We start from the raw sequence: 16958 nt of genomic DNA, 5'->3' as shown, positions 1-16958 counted from the left end.
ATTGGTCCAGAGGAGCTGTGTCACTCTGCTGCAGTCTCAGAGCAGATGCAGATGTCTCCGCCCCTCTCAGTGAGGTAAGAATCCACTAGTGTGCAAAACTGTAGATTGAACCCTCATATTCAACACTCACCAATCACTCTTGATCCTTTGGCTTAGACCAGCTTTTTTGCTGCTTTTAGCCGTTAGCTCTCTCACATGACACTTCCTTCCCAGAATCCCGCCAATAGCTTTTATAGTACCCTCCCCGCTTTAGTAATTCAAATGATGTGTAAGCAGGGTCCAAAATTAACTGCTTCTTCTTTTTAATTATATGCAACTTTTGTGAAATCTTTGTATATACACTACTATTCAAAAGTTTGAGGTCAGTAATTTTTTTAATTGTTATTTTGAAAGAAATTAATACTTTAATCCAGCAAGAACTCAATATGAACAAAGGTGACATTTATACTGTTACATAAGTGACTGTAATGGAGTAATTGCCATCACAGGAATAAATTACATATTTAGAAAACCATTATTTTAAATTTTAAATACATATATAGTTGTGCTCAAAAGTTTACACACCCCTTGCAGAATCTTTAAAATGTTAATTATTTTAACAAAATAAGAGGGATAATGCAAAATGTGTTTTTTTTTTTTTTTATTTAGTACTGTCCTAAATAAGATATTTTGCATAAAAACTAGCTGAATTTCTAAAACTGACCCGTTCAAAAATACACATACCCTTGATTCTTAATACTTTGTGAGGTTACTTGGATGATCCACGACTGTTTTTATGTTTTGTGATGGTTGTTCATGAGTCCCTTGTTTGTCCTGAACCCTTTCCAGCAGTGACTGTGTGATTTTGAGATCCATCTTTTCACACTGAGGACAATTGATGGACTCAAACACAACTATTAAAAAAAGGTTCAAACATTCACTGATGCTCCAGAAGGAAACACGATGTATTAAGAGCCGGGGGGTGAAAACTTTTTGAATTTGAAGATCAAGATAAATTTTACTTAATTTGTCTTTCGGGAAACATGTATCTTCTGTAGCTTCCGATGGGCAGTACTAAATGAAAAAAATATATATTTAAACAAAATAAGACAAATTTGGACATCTTCATCTTGTTCAAAAGTTTTCACCCCCTGGTTCTTAATGCATCATGTTTTCGTCTGGAGCATCAGTGAATGTTTGAACCTTTTTTAATAGTTGTGTTTGAGTCCCTCAGTTGTCCTCAGTGACCTCATCCAGGTAACCACACACAGTATTAAGAATCGAGGGTATGTAAACTTTTAAACGGGGTCATTTTTAGAAATTCAGCTATTTTTGGACTATATGTAAACATCTTTTATGCAAAATATCTTATTCAGGAAATTACTAAATAAAAAAGAACAAACATTTTGCATTATCCCTATTATTTTGTTAAAATAATTAACAATTTGCAGATTCTGCAAGGGGTATGTATATATGTATGTGTGTGTGTGTGTGTGTGTGTGTGTGTATATATATATATATATATATATATATATACATTTTCATGAGCTTTTTCTATGCACACAAAAGGCCTATTTCTCTCAAATATATTGTTCACAAATCTGTCTAAATCTGTGTTAGTGAGCACTTCTCCATTGTCGAGATAATCCATCCAACCTCACAGGTGTGCCATATCAAGATGCTGATTAGACAGCATGATTATTACACAGGTGTGCCTTAGGCTGGCCACGATAAAAGGCTGCTCTAAAATGTGCAGTTTTACTGTATTGGGGGGGAGGGGTCCGAAAACCAGTCAGTATCTGGTGTGCCCACCATTTGGCTCACGCAGTGCAACACATCTCATTCGCATAGAGTTGATCAGGTTGTTGACTGTGGCCTGTGGAATGTATGCCACACCTGTGAGGTGGATGGATTATCTCGGCAAAGGAGAAGTGCTCACTAACACAGATTTAGACAGATTTGTGAATAATATTTGAGAGAAATAGGCCTTTTGTGTACATAGAAAAAGTCTTAAGATCTTTGAGTTCAGTTCATTAAAAATGGGGACAAAAAAGTGTTGCGTTTATAATTTTGTTCAGTGTATATACATAGTAGATTTGAATCGGTCGTCACTAACATCAGTGAAGGTCAGATTATCATTATTAGAATTTGACTTTAATCATATAATGTTGCAGTTTCTAAAAAAGTTACTGGCCAACCATTTTTACTCTAATTTGGTGTTTGTCGAGTGTTAATTTTGGACCTCGTGTGTAAGCCTGACATATTTCTTGTATTTGTATATACGAAACCCATACACATTCAGTTGTTTCATTTGAACAAATCCTAAGTAAAAGTGTTTGAAAAAATTTCTGATGATGATGATGGGGATGAAGCCGTTGTGTGTGGTTGCCTGTCCTCCCACAGGGCCGTGCGGCCTTCCCGTGGCGTTCTTAAGGGCTGCCTTCCCCGCCTGGACCTTGTGTCCCTGTCGGGGGGCGTGTGTGTGTGCCTTCGCGCTCGGAGCCCACGCCTCACTCGCCCCTCCCAGCGACAGTGACGCTCAGTGGTAAAGCAGGCGGGAGGGGGGGCCGATCCGATCTGTGCTCCGTCACATACAGGGCTGCTACGGCCACATTTTAACCACCATCGCCGTCCCTTCCATACATACCTCACCAGCAGCTCCCTGCTCATCAGTATAACAGGCAGATGCTTTGCCAGCTCATCTCTGAATCTGTTTAGCATGACATGCAAACAAAAGAGAACACCAGAAGAGTTTGGTTTGACTCCATTGTTTTTGGCTGTTGAACAACGCTTTGAAGACAGGCCTTTTTTTTTTTTTTTTTAGATCAAGACAAATATGCTAACCTGCTTAGCCTGTTGAGTCGTATCTCGACAAATCAAGACTCTTTATTTTCACTTCATTTTCTTATCAGCACGTCCGTTATGAAAGAATCATGAAAATTACTGCCATCTGTCCATATCTGCCAGCTTCTTATATGGTTTGTGCTGAGCTGATGGCTGGTTTGGCTCCTGTTTCATGTATAAGAGATGGTGTTTGCGTGAATGATTGTTTATTTACTTCGTGTTCTGATCTTGTCCCACAGCAAACAGCAAAGAGCGTCAATCAGCTCAGAGGGGACTGAGTCAGGCCACAGCAGTCCAGATCCGTTCAGCTGCTCTAGCCAGCACCAGCGCAACAGACGCAGTGAGTACTAATTAAACACCTGCACATACACACTTAACTGTGCCGTTTAAGTATACAAATGCAGACGTGAGTGTGTTAGGCCAACAAAATGCATGTGGTCTCTTTGTGCAAACTTAATTTTAAGTACTTACCAACATATACTTATAAACACTTCCAAAGCAGCATAGTCAAAGTGTAATTCGTACTGTTTTACTTGATTCTAGACATCACTCTCAATGTAAAACCATCATCCCCATCACCACAAACTTCACACACAAAGAGTAAACATGAAGGAGCATGTGATTTCTTCACCCACATGCATGTTGTCTAAGCTGGCGCAGACTGTCAGCATCAGTTGGGTTAATCAGACACTATATATTGAATTCTGAGTATTTCATGAATCAGAATGCAAGGGTTTATACTGAAGCATGCTGTGTTTTTGTGTAGGCTGGCCGGGTGCACCTTATTCTGTAGATATCTGTGAAGGTCTGGAGGACTGGAGTGCAGCAAACAGCCTCTCTAACCCGTCTGACACTGAGGAGGAGGACGCCTCCCATCTGGTGAGACATCCCACACTCATTTACTTATTTCAGATGTGGTAACTCCGACGCATGTTTTTTTTAAAACCTTCACTTGTTCAATTGATTGTTTTAGGTTCCAGGCAGATACAGGGCCTTTGTTGACTGGAGGAAAACCGGGCTGGATAACTTGATCATTAAGTGTGGTGATGTCATACAACTACAGCATGAGGAAAATGATGGCCAGTGGTGAGTGATGTGAGGGGGACATAAAGGAATATTCTGGGTGAAATGCAACTTAAAGGGATAGTTCATACAAAATTTAAATTTCTGTCGTCCTCATTTTATTCCAAATCTGTACAACTTACGTTCTTCTGCAGAAAACAAAAGAAGATACTTTGAGAAATGCCTCAATGTTTGTTTGTCCAAATCAGTAGTTACCAAAACTGTTTGGTTCCCAACATTGATTAAAAACATCATCTTTTGTGTTCCACAGAAGAAGCAATGTCATACAGGTTTAAACAACATGAGGGTGAGTAAATGATGACAGAATTTTCATTTCAGGGTGAACTATCACATTAAACTCAACAGAATCGTGAATTTGATTCTTTCAATGTGTTAAAAAAAATGTTTTGAGAAATCTAGTCCCGTTATCCAAAAGAACAATTTCAACAAGGGTTGGGGAAAGGGTTTGTGGCAAAATTCAGAATTAAAGAATTAGATTCAACACAAGTTGCTTTACTTGTTAAAGGTGCCATACAATTTAAAATTGAATTTATCTCGGCACACTTGAATAACAAGAGTTCAGTACATGAAAATGACATACAGTGAGTCTCAAACACCATTGTTTCCTCCTCCTTGTGTAAATCTCATTTGTTTAAAAGACCTCCGGAAAACAGGCGAATCTCAACATAACACTATAATCTCATTAATATGTATGCCCCCAATATTTGCATATGCTAGCTCATGTTCAAGGCATTAGACAAGGGCAGCCAGTATTAACATCTGGATCTGCACAGCTGAATCATCAGACTAGGTAAGCAAGCAAGGACAACAGTGAAAATGGCAGATGGAGCGATAATAACTGACATGATCCATGATATCATGATATTTTTAGTGATATTTGTAAAATGTCTTTCTGAATGTTTCGTTAGCATTTTGCTAATGTACTGTTAAATGTGGTTAAAGTTACCATCGTTTCTTACTGTATTCACGGAGACAAGAGTCTACTGTCATAAAAAGTTAATAGTTTTGTATATAAATAACTAAGCAGGGAGCGCGAGGATTTAAATGGGCCGCAGCCTGAATTAACTAAAAAAAATCTATGGGGTATTTTGAGCTGAAACTTCACAGACACATTCAGGGGACACTTTAGACTTATATTCGTTCTAGGGCACCTTTAAAAAAACTGCAGTTACTGTATATGAAATTCAATTTATTTTAATTCTACTTCTTAACATTTAAATTCAAAATGTGATTCTACAACCTGTTTGTTACCTCAGTTTAAATTCAGGAATTGAATTGGTATTCAAAAGGCAATTTCAATTGGGAATAAAGCAAAACCATGAACTTTACAGGGCAAAATAACACATGCATTACTGAATAATTCATGCAAGTGCTTTAACAAAAAATGAGATTCACATTTCTGCTTTTCAGCACTCCATAAGCCATACTTAAGTTAATAAAGGCCTTCTGAAGTGAAGCCAAGCATTTTTTTTTTAAGAAAAATATCCATATTTAAAACTTATCTATAATAACTGGCTTCCAGCACATGACCGGATGCATCTATTTGCAGCAGAAGAGTAACCTCTGACCTGACATATGATGCAGTGATGAAGGCGAAAACGCAGAGGATAGAGCAAAACAAAACGCAGGTCACGAATTAGAAGTCTAAAACGATAATTTCTAAAGAGAAATTTCGGAGGATTTCGAAATAAGAAAAGAGGAGCTTGAGTATGTTGTACAGCCTTATTTGTTTAAACCGTGGAAGGCCCCTCACTTCAGAAGGCCTTTATTAACCCCCTGGAGCCATATGGATTATTTTTATAATGCATGGATGAATTTTTTGCCTCCCTTCACTACCATTATACAGCTTGGAAGAGCAATGATATTTTTATATATAGATCTCCGATTGTGTTCGTCTCAAAGAAGACAGTCATATACACTTAGGATGGCTTGAGGGTAAATAAATCATAGGATAATTTTCATTTTCGGGTGAACTATCCCTTTAAAATTCTTATGGTAGTTCAATATTAAAGTGGCTTTAAATGTTAGTTTGGTGTAAAATCAGTTTAGTTATGAACTGTCACAGGTTGGTGAAGAATCTGAGTCGCAGACAAGAAGGCCGTATCCCTACTGCCAACCTACAGGGCATTCTGGGAGACAGCATCAAGAATCACTCCAACCGGCTTGGAGGTGAGAGTCTATTTGGACATCCGCTGCCTGTTTAGTGTAGTTCCCTGAAGAAACAAAAGTTTCCTTGTTGCATATGACCCATGCTGCCCTATCTTCTCTGCAGACCCAGGAAACCGTAAAGCACGGAAGCTCAGCTCGCCGTGAAGAAATCATCCAGTGCTATATTGGACCTTCACATTCACACTTGGTAGCTCAGATTGGATGTGACTACATGGATTCAGACTTGACCAGCAGGATTGTATTCCAGCGTTCTTGTTCTGACCGTCATTGCGATCAGACACTACTAAAATGCAAAATACATCGTTTTTTACACCTTACAAGAGATCTGCACCATTTCAGAAAACCCAGAGAGCGCTCTTAAAGATCTGTCCTCTGCCGAAACACTTCAGTCCTCCTGACTACATAAAGCCTAGAACATTCTGACTCTGCAATTGTCCCAGTAGACTTGACAGTTTTTTTAATGAATCAAGGCCCATGAAAAACATTTCTGATCTGGCTTTGTCGCTGTCTTCATGGTTACCTCTCCTAGAAGACCAATGAAAACATCCTGTTCGTAACGGACTGTATTTTTAAAGTGTGTTCGTTTGTGCTGTTATTTATCGTGTACTGTTACTATTGTAGTATTTATCCTCTTTGAACAAACAGAGCTCTACCTGAGAGCTTCAATGCCAAATCATGTAGTGCCATAATGCCTGTTTCCCAACTTTATTTAATGTAGATACCTCAAAAAAATATTTCAAAGCACTTTATTCAGGTCACACAAATTTGTGGTCTTTTGTGTCTCTCTACAGCTTTAAACCAGTTGAATTTTGCATGCCGTCAATTCATACTTCTCTTATTTAGTAAAATTCTCTTGTCAGGCACCTTACATGCAGAATCTACTCCACCAGCTTGAAGACCTGGGGGCTGTCATGTAAATGTTGACTTTATAGCCACAAATATGAGTCATGAGGGGGCGAGCAGGGCTCATGTGTGTTTCTTGTCACAATCATGGCGCCATGTGCGGCTGCAAAATCAGAGCAATGTTAATGGTGATTTCTTATTAAGTGAGATCATACAGCAAACATTAAATATACCCACTGTTTTGAATAATTAATTAAACATTAATTGCAGCCTTATATGAATTTACTACACAAAATCAGGCCCACAGTTGGAGGGCTGACTTTGATATACCAGCGTTTGAAGTGCAAATGAGCTGTGTGTAGCAGCAGGAGACGCTGTGGAGTACATATCTCTCATGTTATTAATTTTGCTATCAAGTTGTTCCCTTCCAGCGTGGAGCTTCAGCCACACATCCAAAATCAGACCACGTAAAGAATATATATCTGTGTTGTATTAAGGCCCTTTCACACCAAGAATGGTAACTATAAAGATAACTATAACGATAATTATATCAGCGTCCACACCAGCAGACGATGCGGTTTTGTTGTCTGCAGCTTTAAATGCTCAAGCTTTTTAAAGCAGGATTGATTCTGATTGGCTATCATTGTTTTTAATTATTCATCAGCTGGAAAAAAAAAAAATCTGTCTGTGTTGTTATCTTTATAGATGTGGTGTGGACTGCTATTCTTTTACTTTCAGAATGGATTTTAGAAGTATCTTTATCTTTATACTATCTTTCGTCCTTGGTGTGAATGGGCCTTTAGCCATATGTACTGTCAGTTTTTTCGTATTTACATGCTTATTCATGTCCTAATGTCTGAGACCACATAGCATTTAATCCTTTTGTTTTTTTTTTTGTTTTTTTTTTTTTTGGGAACTGGCTTCTAAATTATTCTTTTTGAGGGAATGTACCTGTATTGACTGTTGTATTGTAACAATGTTCTATTTAAATTTGTACAGCCTATTGAAAATTAAGAAATAATTTTTTTTAATCAACTTGGGGTCAGTAAGATTTTTTAAAAGTCCCCTGTAGTCAATAATTTTATCCCTTAAAACTCATCTTTGATCACCAAAATTACATATTTAAATGTTTTTTTTTTCTTCATTTTTTTAAAGCCTTAAATACCTTGAATGTAACTCTACACCCTTGCCTCATTTAATATACACGGATCTATGAATAACATAATTAGCCCCGCCTCCACTCACTCGCATGAGCCCAGATGAGATCCACTGGTGGTCAACTTACTGAGGTAAATGCTGCACAATGATAGAGCTTTTTACAACGTCGGACACATGACGGTAATTAATATAATTAGTGTTTTGCTTTTGCTAATGCGTCACAAACCATGTTCACATTTACGAGTTAGACAGCTTTCTTCTAACTATCAGTATCCTTAGAAATGCTTTGAACAACTCAGAACGTCAGTGGAGAAAGGCATATAGTTCATAACACTGTAATATGCATCATACACCCGCCATATTGCTAAATCTATCCGATTTTTCATATCAACAGAAAAATATATTGGGATAACCTTCTTTTGAGACTCCCTTGCACGGTCAGTTAATGATTTTGCTAAAGCCTGCTGGCACATTAACTTGATTGGTTACAAGGTAGTTTGTGACGTCAGAAACACCAGCGATTTCAAACCGCAGGTTTCTTTGAGGCCCCGTTTACACTAGTGTGTTTTCGTTTTAAAACGCATACGTTTTGCTACGTTTACGCCTGTCATTTACACAACGCTGGCATTTTCGAACCTCGAAAATGGAGACTTTCAAAAACGCTGCAGACCATGTTTTAGTTTAAAAACGCCGGGGTTGAATTTCAGTGTAAACGGACCAAAATGCAGACTTTTGAAACCGATGCCGTGGCTGCCCACGTTTGCTCTGCGTATCCTTGACGACCGTGTAAACAATAACGTTACTGAATTGCAATCTTTGCTGGCTTTGTTGTAATTTTTAGCAGCCATTGTGCAGTTAAACTCAGCATTTTATTTAATACTGCAGCTGCCTACATGCATAAGAGGCAACTGTTTACACTTATACGCGCATGCCCAGTGTGCATTAACAGTCATGTGACATACATTTTCGGCCTTGTTGTGTAGATGGGGATCGTTTCTGAAACGTTGTGGAAACGCCAGTGTAGACGAGGATTGTTTTCATTTTAAAACGCCGTTTTAAAACAGAAATGCACAAGTGTGAACAGGGCCGGTTTACTGCAGTTTTAAAGAGAAAATACTCAACAATGATGTTGACTTATGAATTTGCACATGGTTTGTCTTAAAGCATATTAAAAACACTACATAGATATATAAACAACATTAAAAACTTGATTTTCACCACAGGGGGACTTTAATATTTTTGAAAGGGGTCTCTTATGCTCACCAAGGCAGCATTTGTGATCAAAACTAAAGTAAAAATAAATAAATCTAGTACTGTGAAATATTACAATATTCAATATTACAGTATTACACACTCCAGTCTTCAGTGTCACATGATCCTTCATAAATCACTGTAATATGCTGATTTGCTGCTGAAGAAACGTTTTTTTGTGATCAGTGTTGAAAAATTGTTGAATATGCTGCCTTTTTTTTTTTTTTTGTGGAAATCATGATACACTTATTTTCAGGATTATTTGATGAATAGGAAGTTAAAATAGAAATCTTTTGTAACATTATAAATGCCTTTACTGTCACTGTTGATCAATTTGTGTCTTTGACGAATAAAATAATTTCTTTAAAAAAAAAAAGGCACATATACATCATAAACATTAACTTTGTTATCTCCCAGAGATTGGCCTGAAATGATGAAAGGATCTTTCACAGGTGAGAAGTGAGTGATCCGATGCCTCCGGTGTTTATGGGTAATATCCAGTGATTTTCAGAACTAGGGCATTATTAAATGTCCTTATGGGAAAGTGAAGATACTAAGTAATGTATAATTGATGAAATCTCATTAGCCAGCCAGGTCTTGAGGGGCGGAGCATGATTACAATCTATTACAATGGGATCAATGGATTAGGAACAATGTAATTTTTTTTTATTTGACTTGATTAGGCAAACATCAACTTAAATATTAATCAAAACCTTCTCTCAAGGTTTGAGCATTGCTTTCAACATGTCTGAGATGACATTTTTAAATGAGGCTCAAGATCATTGGTCCACATTTGTAAGCAGTACTCCTTTAGTAACACCCATCACATGCTGTATCCATCGATAATAGTTACCAACCTGTGTGTACACACCATACTTCCCTTTCTTGGCACATTCTTCTCCCCAACTGACAATGCCTGTGAGGAACCAAGTGTTGTGGTAGCGCATGGCATGAGGTCCTCCGCTGTCCCCCTGACAGGCATCTTTAGGAGAATCCGAGTAGCCCGCGCAGAACATTAAGTGTGTGATTTGGTCACTGCTGCTCTCCATACACACTGTTCTGTCCACATAAGGCAATTCAACCTTCTGTAAAGTCACTGCACTTCGTCCTTGGAAGCGCAGACGGCCCCAGCCGCTGACGGTGGCCAGAGATCCAGACTGCAGCAGTGAGTTGGAGAAGAGCATGGGTCCCAGGCAGATGGGACGTATTGTTGGAGTTAACCGGATGGGGGTGCGCAGCCGCAACAAAGCAATGTCATGATTGTAGAGGCTTGATTTGGAGTCATACCGAGGATGAGAGATGAAACGGGTGACGTCCAGATTCTGTTCTGTGTCTTCAGTCTTGGAGACGTCATGTTCCCCTGTGAAACATGGCTGTTAATAATATTATTAATTACTGCTCTTTGATCAGTAAAAATATCTAAAGATTCGTAAAACATTCTGTTTACTTGATAAGCAAAGCTGCATAAGATAATGTTGTTTTGAAATAAAGTCTGTTATGGTCTCCAAGGCTGCATTTACTTGATCAAAAATACAGTAAAAATTTGTGGAATATTATTGCACAAATTAAAATAAGTTAAAATAATTTTTGGTTTCGCTTTATTATAAGGTGTCCCTATTACAGTGTAATTATACTAAGTACTGATTATCTATGTACTTATATTAGGGCTAGGCTTTGGTTTAGGGTCAGCTGCATGTAATTATGGATAATTTATAGTTATTACTATAGTAACTACATGTAATGTGTAACAAGGACCATGTAAAAAAAAAAGTGTTACCTAATTTTTCTATTTTAATATATTTAAAAATGTATATTATTCCTGTGATGGAATTTCTAGTCATTTTTAGTGTCTCATGATTCTTCAGAAATCATTTTTAATATGCTGATCATTTTTTTTCATGATTCTTTGATGAATAGAAAGTTCAAATAAATAGCATTTATTTGGAATAGAAATCTTCTGTAACATTATAAATGACTTGACTGTCATTTTTTGCCTGTCTTAAGTAGTAATTTATTTATATACATCTTAGTGACTTTAATATCTTAAAGGTACAGTTTGTAAAATTTTTGCAGTAAAATATCCAAAAACCACTAGGCTAGTGTTATATATTTTGTTCAGCTAATTACTAACAATATCTCTAATGTTTTCAACTACTTGTAAATCATGAGAAAATTCCCATTCTAAACAGTGACACGGGGCAGTGCAGTCGCTTGTCAATGACGCAGTTACCTTTGTTTACCGCCTTTACTGACGTAGAAACCACATGACAACAGTGCCGTGGACAAATGCGGAAGTAGAGTCTAGCGTCCAGCAAACCACTAGCTCGCTTCAAGCAGTTCCTTATTTACTTCTTGCACGTTTTATGGTGGATTGTGTTAATTATTTATGGAACATAATTACTGTTTACCATCTGCCGCTGGTTCTGTCGACAAGGACAGCTCCCGTAAACTCATGACCGGAAAAGCGGAAGCGGCGCCGGCGACTGTGTCATAATAAAAGTCCCGCTGCTCGTGAGGCGTGTGTTGATCAATCGCTCCAGCTCCTCGTTCAGCTCCCGCAACACTCGGTCCTGCGCTACTTCATACTACGGTAACGTTAATAATCGCATCCACGAACATGAGTTCTTCCAGACTCCAATCCCTATTCTTTTGCACCGTCCTTTGATATGGAGACCACATGTCCCAAGTTTCCACTCTAAAACTTTACGTCATCAAACTACGCCTTTGTTTTGAATAGGCTTCTAGCGACCTCTAGCGGAAAAAAAATCACAAATTGATACCTTTAATATCTTAGTGACATTTTTAAATGGTAGTATATATTTTAATAATTTATCTTATTATTCTGTTTTTATTGCCCTGTTGGCAAAATGTGTTCATGCTTTAAGCATCAATCTAAAAAAAAAAAAAAGAATATATATTTTCTAAACAATGTCTATTTTATAAGTTTTAAGTATTTATAATTTATAAGTATTTATAAGTATTTTATAAATATATAAGTTTATTATCTTCAAATGATTTTGTTCTTATGTAATTTTATCTTTTTGTAAGGATTTAAATACTTTTACTGGAATTTGAAGTGTAGCCAAACAAGGAATTTGTATTGTATTTTATTATTTTATTTTATTTTTTTACATTACATGTTGTTTTTTGTTGTTGTTTTTGGCAACGCTTTATTTTAAGGTGACGTACGTACTTAAATAAGTACTGAGTAATATTAATTAACTACATGGATTTACTAGAGAGTTGTGGTTAGGGTTAGAGTTTGGTTCAGGGTTAGTTACTTGTAATTATGCATAATTTATTATTATAGTTATTACTGTAGTAAGTACATGTAGTAACGTGTAACTATGTCGCCTTAAAATAAAGTGTTACCTTTTTTTGTTAAATTTTTACATTTTTTATAACACGCTATATAATTAATGTACTTGGTGCCATATAACAGTTTATTTTAACCTGTTTCATTGGCTGTAAAATTCTGCTGCTGTTCTGTTGTAGGGTCTTACCAACTCTAATGAAGAAGGATCCATTCTGGCTCCCTACCAGACAGTGCGCTGCAGTAATGACCCATAAAGGGCTCAGAATGGAGCCTCCACAGAACACCTGCTGTGTTGATTGAGACACCAGCGCCACCTAGGGATCAGCAGTCAACTGGGATAAATGACATGATTTTAGGAGCATAAACAGTTTATCTATACAAGAAACTGTAGTTTACTCCTAGATGATTTGATCAAAGACATTTTTGACTGTTAAAACACCTCAAATTTACAGTCTTTACCTGCCAAGGGATTTCTCCAGGTAAGGCCGGATTGCCACCAACAATACGGCTTTTTGGAGCACTTACTGTAGGCGTCGTCAAATACTCAGCAAATGTCAATTCAGGCAGTTTAACACGAGGTGATGAGATTTTCGCTTCTTTCTGTTTAGAATCTGTTGGGATTGTCCGATTGTCTGTTTTGAGTATGCTGGAGGTTGATTTGATTGTACGATTGGAAGACTTGTCATATGTGTTCGTTACAGAAGTGGGGCCACTGGCAATTATTCTCACAGCTGTTTTAATAGTTCTGCCACATGGGAACTTCACTGGTAATACATAAAAAAACACACATTTTGGTTACACTTTATTTTAAGGTGACATTGTACTTACTCAAATAAGAACTGAGTAATATTAATTAACTTCATGTACTTACTATGAAGTTCTGGTTAGGGTTTGGTTTAGAGTTAGTTACTTGTAATTATGCATAATTTACTGTTATTACTATAGTAAATACTCCTTAAAATAAAGTGTTACCCATTTTTTTCTAAAATGTTTTGCATTAAATTGTACTTGCAGTGTCTTTCTAAATGACATTTCAGATATTTCGTCATATAATACTGTATATGAGAAGCTTTAAGAATGAAAGTAGCTCTTTGGGCCAGTTTTTCAAAAAGTTTAATCTGGATCAGAATGATCTGGATTTGGAAATCTCATGTTTTGCTATCCAGGATCAGGTAATCCATCTTACTTTTGTGCTGGTTTTTCAAAGAAAAATTGGATTGGATCACCATGATCCAGATACACACTTTTCCAGATTACCAAATCTGGATTACCAGTGCTCTACGGAGCCCCTAAAGGGACTTGATGATTGAGAGAATATGGGTTTTGAAATAAATATAATATTTTTGTTGGATATTTACAGCTGTTTGGGGATTGTTTTATGGCACCAAAATCTTTTTTACTGTACAGTAGGTTACCGAAAGGCTAAATATATAGGTTAATGTGTACTTCTAATTTATTTAACAGTTAAACTAATCAAAAGCAAAACAAAAAAAATGTGTATGCATATTACATGATATAAATGTTGTATTTTTTGACCAGTTTTAAAGTTTTACTACATTTTCCTCCTGGAATCCACCTTGAAATCCTACCCCCTGTTGGGATCAGGATAATCCTGTTTTTTTGGATCAAAGTTATCCAAATCCTACAGACCAGTTTTTAACAACACAAACTGAAGGTTTGATCCAGATTAAAACTAGGATTGGATTCAGTGATCTAATCTGATTTCTGAATCCCTTTTTCCTTTTGAACAACCCATTTTCAAGATTTGATCCAATCCAATTGCCGAAATACGATCAGATTACTTTTGAACAACTGGCCCTTTGAGATGTTTTTGTAGAAATCAGGACAGGAATTTAAGCAGTAAATAAATCACCTATAGGCTCACACGTTAATCCATCGTCTGTGAGCTTGTATCCGGATGCACACCGACACTCTGTCCCACGAGACTCCAGCAGAACACAGAAATGCTCACAGCCACCATTATCAACATCACACTTTTTGGCAGTCACTGAGAAACAGCACAGAACATCTTTTAACACGGTAAACACAATGCGCTCAAACTGTGTGTTTGAGGAAAAAGAGATCCTGTCTTACCTATTTCGCAGTTTTTTCCAACAAAGCCTGGTAGACAGTTACAGGTGTATGTGCCCATCTGGTCCTCACACGTGCCTCGGTTCTGACAGGGTGATGATTTACACTGGTCCCCATCTAACAAACAGGATCTTTTGTTAAAAAAAATTGCAAGTTGATATTTTTGAATTTGCTCTTAAATCTACCTTATTTGTCCAATAGGGTATTGACACAAATGTCAAGATTCTATTCGATTTCGATTCACAAGCTTGCAATTTTATTAGAATCAGCATCAATTATTTTGGATATATCAGGTACATGGCAGATTTTCTCAAAGTAAAAAAGTCTCAACTAATGCTGTAAACTAGTCTATCTGAGAGTCACTTGGTAGCTACTTTATAATAATACTGAAGGTTAAAATTAACTGATTTGTTTGCATTACACTCAAGGAAGTTTTTATAAAAATAAAGTTATAATGCTAACTTTACAATCACATAATTATATTACTACTGCAGATTTTTTAAAATATTAACATTTAAATGGTGGCTGTCATAAAAAACTTGACGGATTTATTCAAACATGCATATCGAAGAACGTTAAAACTTATAATGAATATGTAATATGGTGCATATATATCCTCTCTAGAGTTCATTTTCTAGCTGACTAACGAGTTTATGGTCACTGAATATGGTTTTTCTGAGGTAAATTTAACGTTTTTATGTTTTATTGACGTCTTTCAGCGGTTAAAACACTGATTAAGCGATTACATGAGACATGATACGGATTTCGGTAAGTTGTATTGTATCTTTTAAAATACCTTTAGATGTTCATTCACATTTATTTTGCGCTGTAAACGGTATTAAAGCGGAGGAGAGGATCAGTTCACGTGCTCTTCGCGTTGCCGCTTATCTTGAACCTGTCACGTCACAAACAGCGCCAAATGGTATTTATTTTTTGAATTTCATAATAATTTTAAAGCTGAGACTTTGTTTCATATCAAAATGGGAAAGGAACAGGAACGACCAATCAATTCTTGAAATTTAAGAATCAATATCGGTTCGTAAAAATGAGAATCAATTAATATGGAGAAATCGATATTTTTTTAACCAGCCCTTATTAGTTCTAAAACTTTGTATAAATTGTTTCCTTAATTTCCGAGTTAAAGAATGAATGGTTTTAATATCCATTTAAATTATTATACTATAATTTATGTCTTTAGGTGGAACAGAAACCAACACACATTTCCACCGCCTCTGTTTAGTGTAGGTAAATATAAAAGTTAATGATCTAACAGACTTACCAGTATAACTCGCCCAAAACTCCATCTGAAAAACACACATTTGCTGTTACACAATACAATGACAAATGACAAACCACAACTTTTCTACTCACTGTCTTTTCATCATTTTCAAAGGCTTCTCGGGCCTCCTCCAGTACACACTTCTCCTCCATACACTCCCTCTCCACATTCCCCTGCAGAAACTCCTCGAACAGTCCTGTGTTTGCTCTTCTGCGTCTCAAAATGCTGTCAGCTTTCTCCCCATCTAGGAACACTGCACCGGGGGCTGTTACAGAGTTTGAGAGTTACTAATCTTAGAGGGGAACTACTGAAAGCTTCCTTTTGAATTTGATTATTAACCCTCAGAGAGTAAAGCGGCAAATGCCGGGTCTGTCTGTTATGTTCTCTGTCAGCTTTCAGAAGTGTGATTTATGAGGTAAATGGTTTTGTAGGTCTTACCTGCGAAAGCCTGCAGCCAAATATATGGGAAAAGAACAAGAATAAATGAAGCCATGTCAAACCAAATTCAGTCCCTTATTATTCCACAGTGAGCTGACAGATAACCTGATCCTACGCTCCAAAGTACACACAGGACATTCTGTCGAGAGACTGAAATAAAAGTACACCAAAATAAAATTGATTTTACTCAACATTTCACAATCACACTTAAAATTAAAACTATTTCACTATCATTTTGTTTTCTTATTCAGGGTACTTTCAAACTGGCGGTCCTGTTAAATTTAATGTTAGATATTAGGTTTTTTAAAATAATTATTATTTGTTTTTGTTTTTTTTACATTCACATACTATTTTATTTTGCTTTATGAAGACTGGTGTAATATGTAAATCTCAGATATGCTGTAAACTTAAAATCTATTTTAAAACATGTATTTTAGTAATTGCAATGCAAATATTTAAATTTAATAACATGTATTTACTTTGTAGTATTTATAATATTACATTTAA

General features: G+C 36.6%; 2 protein-coding genes across 2 annotated transcripts in view; one reads left to right on the top strand and one right to left on the bottom strand.

Moving 5' to 3' along the window:
• mcf2a (MCF.2 cell line derived transforming sequence a) overlaps positions 1–6311 on the top strand; it is a 35192-nt gene extending 28881 nt beyond the window's left edge. Inside the window, exons 25-30 of the mRNA XM_067386886.1 lie at positions 11–74; positions 3063–3163; positions 3590–3702; positions 3797–3909; positions 5972–6075; positions 6179–6311. Coding sequence (XP_067242987.1) covers positions 11–74; positions 3063–3163; positions 3590–3702; positions 3797–3909; positions 5972–6075; positions 6179–6219 — 536 coding nt within the window. The 3' untranslated portion in view covers positions 6220–6311. The remainder of the gene's footprint in view (positions 1–10; positions 75–3062; positions 3164–3589; positions 3703–3796; positions 3910–5971; positions 6076–6178) is intronic.
• Positions 6247–16585, bottom strand: f9a (coagulation factor IXa). The gene is made up of 8 exons (XM_067386899.1): positions 16452–16585; positions 16106–16278; positions 16014–16038; positions 14738–14851; positions 14517–14651; positions 13103–13407; positions 12831–12957; positions 6247–10687 (listed from the first exon to the last, which is right to left on the bottom strand). Exons 1-8 carry the CDS (start codon positions 16504–16506, stop codon positions 10107–10109), a joined length of 1515 nt encoding a protein of 504 aa, XP_067243000.1. The 5' UTR covers positions 16507–16585; the 3' UTR covers positions 6247–10106.
• Positions 16586–16958: the final 373 nt, after the last annotated feature.

This window comes from Chanodichthys erythropterus, chromosome 1 (assembly GCF_024489055.1).
Source record: "Chanodichthys erythropterus isolate Z2021 chromosome 1, ASM2448905v1, whole genome shotgun sequence".
Lineage (NCBI taxonomy): Eukaryota > Metazoa > Chordata > Actinopteri > Cypriniformes > Xenocyprididae > Chanodichthys > Chanodichthys erythropterus.
The sequence above is the reverse complement of the archived record's forward strand: the minus strand, read 5'-3'. Positions and strand labels throughout refer to the sequence as shown.